The sequence below is a fragment of the Truncatella angustata genome (assembly GCF_020726525.1).
Source record: "Truncatella angustata strain MPI-SDFR-AT-0073 chromosome Unknown BKA67scaffold_8, whole genome shotgun sequence".
NCBI classification, from domain to species: domain Eukaryota; kingdom Fungi; phylum Ascomycota; class Sordariomycetes; order Amphisphaeriales; family Sporocadaceae; genus Truncatella; species Truncatella angustata.
This window is the reverse complement of record NW_025763388.1, coordinates 2,218,549-2,232,708: the sequence shown is the minus strand read 5'-3', so window position 1 is coordinate 2,232,708 and position 14,160 is coordinate 2,218,549. Positions and strand designations below refer to the sequence as shown.

At 53.7% G+C, this 14,160-nt stretch overlaps 8 protein-coding genes across 8 annotated transcripts; 6 read left to right on the top strand and 2 right to left on the bottom strand.

The window, feature by feature from the left end:
* Window positions 1–1,054: 1,054 nt before the first annotated feature.
* On the top strand, window positions 1,055–1,513 carry BKA67DRAFT_662744 (uncharacterized protein; the record flags this gene model as incomplete). The annotated part of the gene is made up of 1 exon (XM_046108064.1): window positions 1,055–1,513. One exon carries the CDS (start codon window positions 1,055–1,057, stop codon window positions 1,511–1,513), a length of 459 nt encoding a protein of 152 aa, XP_045954519.1.
* Window positions 1,514–1,606: 93 nt separating this feature from the next.
* Window positions 1,607–2,843, bottom strand: BKA67DRAFT_403519 (uncharacterized protein). The gene is made up of 2 exons (XM_046096709.1): window positions 2,497–2,843; window positions 1,607–2,423 (listed from the first exon to the last, which is right to left on the bottom strand). The coding sequence occupies exons 1-2, from the start codon at window positions 2,516–2,518 to the stop codon at window positions 1,843–1,845; spliced, it is 603 nt and encodes a 200-aa protein (XP_045954518.1). The 5' UTR covers window positions 2,519–2,843; the 3' UTR covers window positions 1,607–1,842.
* A 157-nt stretch (window positions 2,844–3,000) lies between these two features.
* BKA67DRAFT_662742 (acetyltransferase) lies at window positions 3,001–3,741 on the top strand (the record flags this gene model as incomplete). Its single annotated transcript, XM_046108063.1, has 1 exon — window positions 3,001–3,741. The coding sequence occupies one exon, from the start codon at window positions 3,001–3,003 to the stop codon at window positions 3,739–3,741; it is 741 nt and encodes a 246-aa protein (XP_045954517.1).
* Window positions 3,742–4,306: 565 nt separating this feature from the next.
* BKA67DRAFT_662741 (major facilitator superfamily domain-containing protein) lies at window positions 4,307–6,015 on the top strand (the record flags this gene model as incomplete). The annotated part of the gene is made up of 2 exons (XM_046108062.1): window positions 4,307–4,585; window positions 4,642–6,015. 2 exons carry the CDS (start codon window positions 4,307–4,309, stop codon window positions 6,013–6,015), a joined length of 1,653 nt encoding a protein of 550 aa, XP_045954516.1.
* Window positions 6,016–7,222: 1,207 nt separating this feature from the next.
* On the top strand, window positions 7,223–8,043 carry BKA67DRAFT_403610 (uncharacterized protein). Its single transcript, XM_046096710.1, has 2 exons — window positions 7,223–7,489; window positions 7,856–8,043. The coding sequence occupies exons 1-2, from the start codon at window positions 7,339–7,341 to the stop codon at window positions 7,936–7,938; spliced, it is 234 nt and encodes a 77-aa protein (XP_045954515.1). The 5' UTR covers window positions 7,223–7,338; the 3' UTR covers window positions 7,939–8,043.
* Window positions 8,044–8,148: 105 nt separating this feature from the next.
* BKA67DRAFT_523222 (pyridoxal phosphate-dependent transferase) lies at window positions 8,149–9,653 on the top strand (the record flags this gene model as incomplete). The annotated part of the gene is made up of 2 exons (XM_046098444.1): window positions 8,149–8,542; window positions 8,602–9,653. The coding sequence occupies 2 exons, from the start codon at window positions 8,149–8,151 to the stop codon at window positions 9,651–9,653; spliced, it is 1,446 nt and encodes a 481-aa protein (XP_045954514.1).
* A 478-nt stretch (window positions 9,654–10,131) lies between these two features.
* BKA67DRAFT_523596 (proteasome regulatory particle, non-ATPase-like protein) lies at window positions 10,132–11,756 on the bottom strand (the record flags this gene model as incomplete). Its single annotated transcript, XM_046098489.1, has 3 exons — window positions 10,132–10,330; window positions 10,405–11,231; window positions 11,298–11,756. The coding sequence occupies 3 exons, from the start codon at window positions 11,754–11,756 to the stop codon at window positions 10,132–10,134; spliced, it is 1,485 nt and encodes a 494-aa protein (XP_045954513.1).
* A 952-nt stretch (window positions 11,757–12,708) lies between these two features.
* Window positions 12,709–14,160, top strand: BKA67DRAFT_539828 (mRNA capping enzyme-domain-containing protein; the record flags this gene model as incomplete). Its single annotated transcript, XM_046100699.1, has 1 exon — window positions 12,709–14,160. One exon carries the CDS (start codon window positions 12,709–12,711, stop codon window positions 14,158–14,160), a length of 1,452 nt encoding a protein of 483 aa, XP_045954512.1.

Below are 14,160 nucleotides of genomic sequence, written 5' to 3'. Positions count from 1 at the left end.
GATGGAGTCGGAAGACAGCTTCAGCCGATATACGTAAGTGGGAATCAAGATCGGTTCTTCGTGAAAGTATTTCACAAGGCTACACATCCAATTCTCGACCGGGAACTCCCAGAAAGTCGCTGGGCAGTTGGTCACTGGATTATACACTTTCGAAAGTGGATCAGACATCTGATGGTGAGGACATACGATACCGAGGACGTTCCGGCGTATTGGTGAGCCACTTCGGACTTCATAGACTTTCCGTCAACGGTTCACTTGCTCAAAGGAGGGACAACTAGAAAGCGCTCGGCCTTAGAATGCTACACCTTGTAGTTCAAATACCGTCCTCCCCAGTTGAAATCGATTGACTTTACTCCTTTCGAAGTGTTGGGCAATAGGATTGGGCGGGGTTCGAGAAGCCCGGGATATGACACGATACGAAGGCTACAAGTCCTTTCCGATAAAGGCATCATGCCGCGCATCGATATTGGAAAGCACCAGAGATAAATTCCATATTTATTGAGCTCTTCGTCATAAAGAGTTTGAATAATGGAAGATTTACTGAATTGTATTTGAACTTTGACATTTTGTCTTGGGGGAGGCGGTGTGGTGAACAAGGTGTGGTGAACAAATGGTCGCGCGTTTCGAGATACTTATGCTGACACGTCTACTATCACAGGAGAAAGAAAGTAATTCTGCCCGTATGTTCATAAATCGGTTCAAAATGATACCAGACGATACCTCACATCACAGCCATCAGAGGAGCCAAGTCATGGTGTACAAGAACATCGTGCCAGAATAACCTCGGGAGCTATGACCGTCACACCCCTGTAGCTCATTGTGTCTGACGTCACAATATCGTTGCCAGCCATCACCTCATTGAACGGGTCACAATGACAAGCCCAAGAAACGATTTCGCGGGCAGGTACTGTGCAGAAAATAAACGTACATATATTACAACCGCAAGATAACCGTCCAATTGACCGCATAGGAGTTCACACTGATATCTACGCCCTCATCAATATATCTCTTCATCTTCTCACCAATACACCAACCACAAACCCCCACATCCACAATGCCATCCCTCACACCCCTCCGCAACGTCCTGCGCGTGCCAGCCACGGCCCGCATGACGCCTTTTCCAGGCATGACGCGACGGGGCCTGCGCACCACGGCGCCGGCCCGCATGGCGTACAAGGACGACCAGGACCGGGAGTCGCTGAAGCCCAAGGCGCACGAGTACACGCAGTCGGGGACAGACGAGGGGGCGGCGGCGCAGTCGGACGCGGCCTTCAACCCGGACAAGACCAGCCCGGAGACGGAGAGGCAGACGGCGGGCGCGGGCCGCGGCGAGGGCAACGAGCTCGAGTCCAGCCCGGCCAACAAGGAGTTCGCACACGGCGGCGCGGCGAATGACGAGGACACCACCAAGACCTCCAAGGGCAGCAAGAAGAGCAGCGGCAGCGGCAGTCCGGCCAAGGGCGGGAAACACAGCAACACCCAGCCGGGCGGTTCGGGCGGTTCGGGTCTATGAGAAGGCGATTCCTTGTTGGGGAAGGAGAATAAGTTACCAATGATCAACGGGCGTTCAAACGGTCATGGTTGGGGGACTTTTCTGTACAGATACTTACGGTCCTGCATGATCTATGGAGTTTGGTAGTCCGTTTTCAGAATCGAGCATTTTGTTTAACCAGAAATAGCATCAGAAGCCCATAAATGAAACGTCAAAAACAAAATAGAACATTTGCAATGAGCACCAATCAACTTGACCGCAGCATCTTATGTATGGGTATCACCATCCTCATGAACCTGACCTGACTCCTGAACAAACACTCGCCATCATATCTGTCTGCAGCAGACCTTTCAACCGTAGAGACCATCCATATCATCCTCCTCCTCATCATCGTCCACGGGCACCGGTATCTTCTTCTTTTCCGTCAGGTCCTTCCGACACAGCGGACAAGTCCCCTTGCTCTGCAACCAGGGGCCCACACACTCGAGATCGAAGCGATGGGCACCATGACAAGGCAGCTCAACGACCAGGGGGTACGGATCGTCGAGGTAGTTCTCGGCGCAGATGGGGCACGAGTCGTCGGCGCGGAGGCTCTTCTTGGGCACGCGGTCGAGGCTGTCGAGGTACTCCTGGGCGACGCCCCGGATCTGCTCGGGCGGGTTGTCCACGTCGGAGCGCAGGGCATCGATCAGCGAGACGAGGAAGTCCCGGTTGGTGTCCGAGGGCGCCGAGTTGGCCAGCGTCGCCATCTGCTCCTGCACCATGGTGAAGAGCGCGGCGGCGTCGACGGGCGTGGGCCCTGCGTGGTGGTGCGTCGAGGATGTGCTCGAGTCGGCGTCCCGCGAGATGCTGTGCAGGTGCGACGTAAAGGACGACATGTCCGGGCGCCGGCTGTGGGCTGCCTTGCTGGAGGACTTGATGTTGTGCTCGACTGCCCAGCGTCGTTAGTTACATGATCAATCCAGAGGCAGACTCCATATATTAGGGGCTGTTGTGGCTCGTACCCTCATACGGATTCGACGCCATGCTGGGCGAGATGAGAGCCTGTGGTTTATGCGGCAACTGGCGAAACAGTTCTGCAACTTCTTAATATGTGGGCTTGAGGGTTCGTCCAGACAAGTGATGCAGGATGAAATGTGTCTCAAATCTGGAAACCAAAATAACCTAGCTTGCGTGAGCGGAGGAGCTATGTGAGCTTGGATGGACAGTTCCAGGTGCCCCGCCAGGCATCGTAGCTGACGACGGGAGGGTCGTTTGGGGGAGTTTGCGCTCCATACTAACCTAGTAGCTCCAGCTCATAAAAACTATGGGGTTTATGCATATTTATGCACACTGCACACCAGATCATAACATTATACAATAGATCTATACTCCATACTCCTCTCCTCGTCTCCAACCGTGACCCCGCGTTCCCCAAAAGGCTTGCAGGGAGACTATTCGATTTGACTTCACACCACTGCTCGTTCCTAGTCTACACACCGAGTATAATTTGGCATTCACACTAGACCATGGCAGCACCAAACCCAGCCAACAACGATCTGCGCATCGAAGTAATCACCGATGGAGCTGATTTCGAGCCAGCACATGCATGCATCGGGAAATGCTTCGGTGACCAGACTAGCGATGGCATCTGGATTCTCATGAGCCCCGGCTGGGACACACCTGAGGGCAATAAAAGGCTCGCGGCGAGACTCCGGGATCGCTGGCAGGAGACCCAGCAGAACAACAACACCATCTTCCTCAAGGCAACCCTGCCAGACCCGGATGCGCAAGGGGCCCGGCGCATCGTGGGAGTTGCCATCTGGGTCAACGCCTCCAAGATACCCGGCGAGGGTGAAGTGCCCGGGGAGGTGGACTATGCCGCGCTATACCCCGAGGATGAAGGGAAGCAGAGGTTTCTGAAACAAGCCATGGCCTCGTTGCACAAGCAGCGCTACCAGGTCCTCGAGGAGAAGGCGCGGCCGGAATCCAAACAAAAGTCAATCATGGTATTGGACCTGTGCGTTACCGACCCTGCATACCAGCGCCGAGGTATCGCCAGGAGACTGGTTCAATGGGGGTTGGATGAGGCCAAGAGGCGCGGTGACCTCGAAGCGACGACGGAAGGTTCGGCCATGGGCCGCCATGTATACCGGCAGCTTGGTTTTCAGGGCGTGAGTGATATAGTGTGGGAGGTGGATGATGAGTTCAAAAATTACTCCCTGCCGCCGAATCTGTTTATGCGCACGAGGCCGTCAGACGCATTGTAGTCGGCCTTCAATCTCCCAGGTCAGACCGTTAAATGAAAATGCAGTTGGCAAATCCTCGCACGACATATTTGTTGAGGTGTTCATACATTGTCAAACAGTGGCTATCACCGCTGCCCCGGATTTGGCTTTCTCTATCCCATGGGATTTCCACATACCCATAATTCTCTCAAACTGTGCGTCGATCTGCGGCACAAGGTCGTGGCTGTGTACGAGCCTTCCGCACGTCCAGATCTTATCAAACAGTGAATCTGATCCTTTAGACGCAGAGCTATTCCTCTTGTTTTATGTTGATCCCGTTTGCAGGGCCCATTACCAGGCGAGGTCAAGGACTCTTAATGCATACCCAATTATCAACCTTCTCCCTTGCATGGTTGACATAGCAGGTCATGTCAACAGCGACGTGTTTGCACACATGGCTCTAATTTGAGCAAGAAAAGAAAACATTCTCTCCGTGCATTGTTAGAAGAACGACCTTTCCCCTTCACTGGCACAGGTAAGTAATACGCTTTCTGCTTGAATTTCAAAGTCGAGATCGAGTTTGACGTAGATCCTTCTTCTCACAGATATGACGTCCCACAATAATACCATTGGGCAATCTCTCGTCTCGACAGACCAATCCTTAGCATTGACAAACGAATCGCTATCGCAAGTGGATACATGTTCCATATCGTCAGACGACCATCAGGAGCTGGAACGCACCACAGCTCAGCAATATGTCAATACCGATGAGCATGCCTTCAGCCGGCGGAAAAGAAACCTATGCGTGTGTGTGGCGTCCGCCGCGGCGCTGTTGTCACCATTAGCAAGCAATGTCTATCTTTCTGCGACAGTAAAGATGTCTGAGGTTAGTCAAGCTTGATTCGACATTTTGTAATAAAGTAGTTTCTGACCCGAGTATAGGAGGTTGGCGTGCCAATCCACAAAATAACGTTGACCCTGACCATATATATGGTGGTACAAGGAGTATCACCGTCGTTTTGGGGACCCCTCTCCGACGTGAAAGGCAGGAGACTGGTCTTCTGCTGCACATTAGTGCTGTACCTGATTGCGAACATCTGCCTGGCTGTGACAAGGGATTACGGCAGCCTTGCCGCATTTCGAGCGCTCCAAGCTGCAGGTGGAGCAGCGACGATCGCCATATGCTCTGGTGTGATTGGAGATATTGCGAGTCCAGCGGAGCGGGGAGGAATGATTGGGATGTCCAGTGCTATCCGACAAGCGGCACAGTTCCTTGGCCCCGTTGCCGGTGGGATAATTACACACTATCATGGTGTTCGCGCCATCTTCTGCTTCTTAGCCATGATTACCTCGGTGGTACTGTTAATGGTCGTGGTTTTCCTGCCCGAGACCCTTCCTCCGATCGCTGGCAATGGAGATGTGCGGCTGCACGGTATACATAAGCCTATTATGTATGCATTCAAAGCACAACCGGATGTCTTCAAGGAGCACAGCCAAATGCCATCAAAGCCATTTACACTCTCATCCCTCTGGACGCCGATCTGCTTGCTGACACAACTCGATGTTTTCATCGTGATGTTTTATGGCGGGATCATATACACGATCCACAACATGGTCACCGCGTCCAGCACCGGACTGCTGCAACCGCGCTTCAAGCTCACAGATGTACAAACCGGGCTGATATTCCTTCCGAACGGTATAGGTGTCATCGTTGGTTCGTTTGTCTGGGGAAACGTTCTCGACCGGAATTGGAAGACGTACGATAGTAAGCATGAATCCAATGACCAGGAGCTGCTGGAGAAAAAGTCGGGAAATGGCAGGTTTAAGCCCGTTCACATGGAGCGTGCCCGGCTGCGTCACTCCTGGTGGTTACTACTCGGTTTTGTTGCCTCTGTATGCGGGTATGGCTTTGTACTCAAGGCGGCACATCTAGCTGTTGTGCTCGTTATGCAGTTCTGCATCGCATTTACTGCACAGGCCGTGTTCGCTATGTGTTCCACCATGTCGATTGACCTCTTTCCACAAGCTGCGGCTAGTGTGACTGGGCTCCAGAATCTCGTACGGTGTACCTTGGGAGCGGCTGGCGTTGCTGTGGTAGATCTGATGCTGGAACGGTTCGGGCCAGGTTGGACTTACAGTATCTGCGCCATTGTTGCTTGTGCTACTAGTCCATTGTTGGTCTTTTGTTGGATGCGGGGAGCGAGCTTGAGAGAGAAGAGGGCACAGAAGTTGAAAGAAGAAGAGAGGATGGGAAGGGGAAGAGAAACGGAGCGTGTGAAAGTTGTTTTAGAGGTTGAGTGCGAACATGCACCATAAAAAGGCTGATCAAACGTGCCAGAAGACGTTAGGGTTGCACACAGAAGCAGCATACCTCCAATGCGCCTTTACCATAATCGTGCGGACGGTCAACGTCACGTTGGGGGGCAACGTGTGCATTAGAATTCTATATTACACATCTCAAGTTGATAATTGTTAATAACCATAAATCCTAAGATCGCCCAGAGAACGATATCAACGAATATTTCACGCCACAAAACTCGCTGGTTGCCACGTTAATATCAAAATACTGCTGATATACTTCCAGGAGAACTCAAAACCGATAATCTACACACAACACGGACGTCCCGAGGAGGACTTCAAGTCCGAGTATATGGACCAACTAGACTAGTACGAGGACGGGGGAAGTCATGCGGACGACATAAAGAAGCATGTGAGACTGCGGGGTTGATAACAATACCGAAATCGTAATGTGTGATAATCCACCGCCCGAAAACTGACAGAGATATGCTGCAAATAAAAGGCATAGTGAAATATATTGTTTCTAGAAGTGTTCTTGACTTTGCAGGGACTAACTGTTGGCATGTAACCACTCCTGTCGTGCTGGGGATGCATGAAATACATGGCAAAAGCATATTGGCTGAGAGTTGTAAAAGCGTAGCTGCGGCGGCGGAAGACTCTGGTCCAGCAGTGCAACCTCTCTGTAAATTATCAAATCGTTGCAGCAATTGCGACACACGAATCATCCAAACTACCACAGGTTATATTGTATGGAAGGCTCAAAACGCCGTTTCCTGATCAGACAGGGAACACAATCCGTTAACTCCGCTGGTGGTTCTTATCTCCTGAATTCAACCCCAGAGGGGAGAGAGGTCAGATGAGATGTAACTTCAAAGCTTAAATTTGCCAGAAGCAAATCTTGATGGTTTACCGCCTCATAATAATCGGAAATTTTGGAAATTGCTTACTGTAAATGAAAATGTCCTCCCTCCAATACAAGTCTCATTCTCAGAATCGAATAAAGTGTGCGACCACTGACAACATTGATTTGCAAACAAGCGCGCTGCTGTTATCGATCAAGCTTGAGTTCATTTCATGCCCCATTTGGCCCTTAACTTCCCAGGGCTAGATTTGGTCGTCCGGCAGACGGCGGTGCGGTGAGACCAGGACCAGGTCCCCTGGGCGGCTCGGGAGAAAAAGCTACCACCGGCCCTCAACAATTAATTACCTGTCAGCTTCCTCGAAGCTGAAGTTTATCTACTGAACCATCATTTAGACTTCATCTTTTCAAGTCATTCCTTGGAAACGAACATTTGATTAGACCACGCCCGTCGCCCACGAACCCACCGAATTACAGGTTGGATGGCGACGCCGCTATCCTCCCTGGCTCGTGCTAGGGTGGGAGCTCTCCAGGCGCGAGCACCAGCTTTTGGCTCTTCAAGTGCAGCTCAGCAGAACGTTCTCAAGGCCGCCGTGGCTACATGTACGCATTTGCGTGGGGTGCATTCTTTAGGTAATGGGCTCCTTTGTCTTTCCAAGTTCTCCCCCACGATGATGGTGACTTTGCGCCCACGCGCTTGGTCTATGACCATCACATTTGGCAACGTGATTGAGTCAAGCGACGGACTTTGACTATCAATAATGTCGCCCCCGGTTTCGGCCGCAACAGGCGCGAATAGATACATAGTACAGGCTCCATCAGCGGGTGCACCGTCATCCCCAACGTGGAAATCTGCCGGCCAGCCTATCCGCGGCGCAGGGCCACGAGGGATATGGACGAGTAGTACCAAGCAGAATGTGGACCGACGGTTGCCTCTTCAGGTCACACCCTGGAATCCACATGGACCCTTGCACCGATTTTCTGATCCCTCTGGACTAGAAACAATGCGGTGTTTCTGCAATATCGTGCAGATCAGACTGCTTCTTTTCTTTCCTCCTCAGTTGATCCTGCTGCTAGACTGATTCCTGGGTGCTTGGATTTGCCTATATCCCTCCCTATAAACCCCATATTGCACGATCTTCCGCTGTCACTGACGATCGTTCGTTAATCTTGTTTGACTATATACAGGATCTACCCCGCGATCGTTCCTGATTCCGTCGACTGCCCCACCATCGTGCAGGCAAAAGTTTGGACATCGTACGACACGGCCCGTTCACAGCAGTGTCGCGACAATGGGCAGGCTAAATATCAAGAATATCAACCCTAACGTCGTTGAGGCCAAGTACGCCGTCCGCGGCGAGCTGGCGGTCAGGTCTGAGGAGTATCGCGCCAAGATCCGAAAGGGCGATGCTAGCGACTTGCCCTTCGACCACGTCATCAGCGCCAACATTGGTAACCCTCAGCAACTCGACCAGAAGCCCATCACCTTCTTCCGACAAGTCCTCAGTCTGCTAGAGAACCCTCTCTTGCTCCAGCACGAGGACGTGCTGACCGAGAAGCTCGGTTACAAGTCCGACGTCATCGAGCGCGCGAAGTGGCTGCTTAGCCATGTTGGCAGTGTAGGAGCCTACAGTGCCAGCGCAGGTGTTCCAGCCATCAAAGAGAGCATTGCCAAGTTCCTCGAGAGTAAGTTCTGGGTCCCACAAATCCCTGCCATTCATATAACAGGAGCTAACAGTCTCTAGGACGCGATGGCTTCCATGCCGACCCTGCTCACATCTACCTTTCCGGTGGCGCATCGTCCGGTGTCAACACACTTTTGAACATCATCTGCGCTGGGCCTGACACCGGTATCCTTGTTCCCATTCCCCAGTACCCCCTATACACCGCCTCTCTGGCCGTATTGAACGCCACGTGCGTGCCATACTACTTGGATGAGTCCTCAAACTGGGGTACGTGCTTCGAGGAGATCAAGTCTTCCTACGAGAAGGCCAAGAGCGACGGAATTGATGTGCGCGCCATCGTCATCATCAACCCTGGCAACCCCACGGGTGCCTCCTTGACCGAGGCCGACATCCGCTCGGTCATCGACCTCGCCGTGCTAGAGAACCTCGTCATCATAGCCGACGAAGTCTACCAAACCAATGTCTTTATCGGCAAATTCCACTCCTTCCGCGAGATCCTGCTCAAGGCCCAGAAGGAGAACGCCGAAAAGTACAAGGGCGTGGAGCTCGCCTCGCTGCACTCCATCTCCAAGGGCATGGTGGGCGAGTGCGGCCACCGCGGCGGCTACTTCGAGTTGATCGGGTTCAACGAAGAGGTGGAGGCCGAGATCTACAAGTTCGTGTCCATCACCCTGTGCGCGCCCGTCATCGGCCAGTGCCTGGTCGAGCTCATGGTCAACCCCCCGCGGGAGGGCGAGCCCTCGTTCGAGCTGTACGACAAAGAGTACACGGGCATCTTCAACGGGCTGAAGCAGCGCGCCTCCGCGCTGTACGAGGCCTTCAAGGACATGGAGGGCGTCGAGTGCGGCGAGCCCCAGGGCTCCATGTACCTGTTCCCCACCATCACCCTGTCGCAGAAGGCCATCGAGGCGGCCAAGAAGGAGGGCCGCACCGCCGACGAATTCTACTCCATGCGCCTGCTCGAGGCGACCGGCGTCTGTGTCGTCCCCGGTGCCGGCTTCGGCCAGAAGGAGGGAAGCCTGCACTTCAGGACCACGTTCCTGGCGCCCGGCACTGAGTGGGTTGGTCGCGTCAAGGAGTTCCACAAGAAGTTCATGGATGAGTTCCGATGAGCGAGCGAGTTTGGTATGAACCAGGGTGGGGGGAGAGGAACAAATGAGGGTTGGGACATGTTTTGCGTTTTGAGTTTGTTTGTTTGTCTGGAGGTCCGGAGACATCATGCCGCGTCGGATGCAAGGAACATGATAGCCCGCATAAGTTACTCTTACTCCTGCTTTTGAGGTAACCCAAGCAGAACTACAGAACTGAAAGAAAAAAAAATTCCTAGTAAAACCGTGTTGCTAGCCACATGATGATTCAATTTGCTTAGTAGATAGAAAATAAGTCAAAAATGAAAAAGATGACGTGACACCAGGCGTAGACTCGACGTTAAAACAGAAACCAACAAAGTCATGGATCACTCGGCCAACGCACGATCAATTGCATCTGTGACGTCGCGGTCTATTCAGGTACTTCTTTCATAGTGTACAGACATGGTCTCGCTTGGCCCATCACTCTATGCTCTACCCACAGCCCTTGCCAGAACATCGACTAAGCCCTTTCGCTACCCCTGAGGCGCACGGCCTGGCCATACTTCTGCAGCTTGGTGATGAGCTGATCGCCCTGCTTCACGACGTCCTGGTACTGCTTGTTCTTGTCGTCCGGTCGGTTGGTCTCGATGACGCCCTTGCCGGTGACGCGGTCGATGGTGCAGGGAATGCGGCCGCCGGCGATGAACTTTGCGAGATCGCTGAGGAAATAGTTAGCATCGGTTCCACGGAATGACAAGATACATCAGGATATAGTTGCAGGGAGTTAGCTTACCGGTCCAAGAAGTCCACCGTGACGCCGAAGTCGCTGGCCATGCTCTCCAGCCCGACGACACGGTAGCTCTGCAACAACTGCTGGTATGCGCGGAGACGCATCTCGCGGATGAACCAGCCCCGGTGCTCGTGGAGGTATCGGTCCTGCGTCAGGAACTGCTCCTCGACCTGGGCTAGTGCCTGGAAGAATAGCTTATAGTGACCGTTGTAGAGACTGTTGACGAGCTGGGCAAGCGAGGAGAAGTCGACGGCAACCTCGGCCTCGGCTGCCTCGGCGCCCGAGCCAAGGGTGGCCAGGTTCACCACGCCCTTGGGAGCTGCCTGAGCAGATTTGGAAACGGTGCCGGACATGGCGATGTCCTCGTCTGCACCCGGGCCGGCAGAGATGGCGCCCGAGAGAGCGGCGATCCGGTCCTCACCATCGGTTCCCAGGATGGCCTTGATCTCGGGAGCATCCACGACCTTGCTCTTGAAATCAACACGCTTCAGGGAAACAGAGCCTGCCAGTACGGCGTAGACGACGAGATTCGAGTATGTGCATAGTTCGTAGCTGGTAAATGTCGAAAGCGAATCGAGGAGCAGGGGAGCGCCGAGGTTGTAGGAGCGGACAGTGAGGAGGTGAAGACCCTCGTAGGCCTTGAGACGGTTGCGACGGTCCCAGTCGCCACCGCTCTCAACCAGCGTCTTTGCTTTCGCAACCTGCTTCTTTACTAATGTCTTGTCGCCAAAGAAGAGGCCAAGCCGAATGATGGCGAGTACGATGTCGATCTTGGTGCCCAGAATACCCGTCTTTTCTAACAGGTCTTCGTATGCTGCTATGGCCTTGTCCTACATTCATAGCACGGGTTAGAAACTCAGACAGAGGGTGGGTGGGCGAACAGGGCATATGCGCACCTTGTCGCCGACTCTAGCGTAAAAGTCTGCTCTCTTCCCCCGGGCGGCGGTGACCTCGGTGTCGCCAGCATTCTCAACGGCGTCGTCCTCCTCCTTCTGGAAGCCCTCGAGCTCCTGGTCGTTCTCGGCCTGGAGCTTCTTGTAGACGTCGTCATCCCACGGCAGGGTGGCGCTCTTGGAGGAGCCGGTGGCGGTCATGCCGACCTGGATACTTGACTTCCGGCTGATAGGCTTCTGTGAGGTGGAGGAGGTGCCCTCGCCAGCGGGGTTCAGGATGCCTTCAGTGGGGTGGGCGAGGTATCTGTAGAGGGGTGCCATCTTGTGCTCGGTGATGGCATCTTGGAGGGCTTTGGTAGAGGCTTGTTGGGCAGGGCGAGCGGCATAGGGGTTGGTGAGAGTGAAGACATGTTGGCTCAAGGGCAACAGCGGCCATTTGGCATACTGAGGATCGGAGCCCATGGCTGTCTTTTGGCGATGAATTGCGGGACTGGAAACTCAAGGGTCTGTTGGGAAGTGTGCCGTGGGAGCAATAACAAGTAACGCGGTGAACCAAGCAGTCAATCGATCAGTCGTACGGGTGAAATGCGTTGTGAAATACAGACGAACAGTTGAAGCTCCAGCCCTTTGGGATTGAGGACGACAAGTTCAGTGGATGACAAAGTGACGAGCTGCTGTTTGCGCACCTGGAGCTGGTGTGATGTGATGCTAAGCAACAAGCTACGGCGAGTTGACTGGGTTTACTGCGTGCGGCGTACGGCGTACGGATTACATAGGGTACTGTAAGGTCAGTAGGTTAGGCTAGTTGGGCTAGGCGCCAGGCTGGTACAGCAACAGCGTAATGCAATGCACGATGGATGGTGAGTTGTGTAGCCTTGGTGAGTGGCCCGAGCGGCCATAAGGCGGCAGCAGCTCTCGTAATGCTCTTCCTTCTTGGTGAGGGAAGTCGCGGCCAATCAGAAGTCGCCCTGCCACGTTCAGGTATGTTCGGATCCGTACGTAACTTAAGTTACATGCTGTAGTAGTAAAGTTGGTGACTAGACTAACCTTGTTACCTAGGTCAGGTTAGTTAGTTGGGTTAGTCTATGTAATACACAACAAACTTGAGCCGCAAGGAAGGTGCCGCTCACCTGCAGCGCCCCGGAGCTCCCCTGTGGCACCTGCTGCGGCACCTGGCCCCACAACAGTCAAGTCAATGGAAAGGTTCCAAGCATCTGGAGATGCTGAGTCGACATGATCAGCCGTTGTCGCGAAGCCCCTGCTTTGTCGTCAATTCTTTATACCAATCTCCTTCACACCCCAAGAGCGGTTTCCTCCCTTTGCAGTGTTCAGACACTGCATCTCACAACTTCTGCTTTGCATTTTTCCAACATCACCACTGCAATCCTGCAAGCGCAAACACAATCCCTCCAAAATGGCTAGCGATGATGAACGCAGCCCTCGCCCGAGGAAGCGCCTTGTGCAGCGCAAGCAGTCATATGACCGCTCCCCTGATCGCAATGGCAGCAGGACCTCCCGCCGCGACGAACCCGATCTCGATCAACTGCCCCAGCCCTACGACGCCAAGAAGCTCGAGCCTGCTAAGAAGCGCCAACGATCTCGATCGCCCTCCGACGCACCACGCAAGCAGAAGCGCCCGGGCAGAGTAGCTCGTCTGTCTTCCCGAGAGCGCGACGAAGCAAAGAGACGTCAAGAAGACCGCGAAAGGGCCGCTGCCCAAGCTGCTGAACACGCCGCCAGAGGTGCCATTAACGATGTCGTACGGCAGCACTACAACGCAGTTCCCGAAAGAGGCCGCGACTGGCGCAAGACAGACAGTAACATCAAAGGCTTGAGGTCTTTCAACAACTGGGTCAAGAGCACCATCATTCAAAAGTTCTCTCCCGACGAGGATCACACCCCTGGTGCTCACGAACAAGGCAGGGACCTGGTTGGTGTGGGTGGGAAGGAGCTGTTGGTTCTCGATCTGGGTTGTGGAAAGGGTGGTGACCTGGGCAAGTGGCAGCAGGCTCCCCAGTCAGTCCAGTTATACGTCGGACTGGATCCTGCTGAAGTATCAATCCAGCAAGCCCTAGACCGCTACCGACAGATGGGCCAGCGCGGGGGTCGTGGAGGCCGCGGCGGCCACAGAGGCGGACGACATCAACGGCTCTTCGAGGCCTACTTTTATCCCAAGGACTGTTTCGGCACGTCCATTGCTGATATTGACATCATCCGCGATGTGGGCTTCGAATCGTCTATGGGCTCACGCGGATTTGACATTGTCAGTATGATGTTCTGCATGCACTACGCATTCGAAACCGAAGCGAAAGCTCGTCAGATGCTCAAGAACGTTTCGGGGGCACTCAAAAAGGGCGGACGCTTGATCGGCTGTATACCCAATTCAGACATCATCGGAGAAAAGGTCACCCAGTTCAACGAGCGCATGGCCGCCAAGAAGGCAGAGGCCGCCGATGGCGAAGCTCCCCCTTCGGACGACCATGAGGAAGGTGAAGCAGAGCAGACGGCAGAGTGGGGCAACAAATATTACCGAGTACGGTTCCCTGGCAAAACACCCGAGGATGGCATATTCAGACCTCCGTTCGGATGGAAATACAACTTCTTCCTCGATGAGGCCGTGGAGGAGGTGCCCGAGTATGTAGTACCGTGGGAAGCCTTCCGAGCTCTGGCTGAGGATTACAACCTGGAACTACAATGGCACGAGAGCTTCAAGGACATCTGGGAAAAGGAAAAAGACGACCGCACACTGGGGCCACTCAGCGAAAGAATGGGTGTGCGCGAGAGAGGTGGTGGTGACCTGCTAGTGTCACCAGAAGAGATGGAAGTCGCAAATTTCTACGTGGCTTTCTGCTTCTATAAGGTCTAG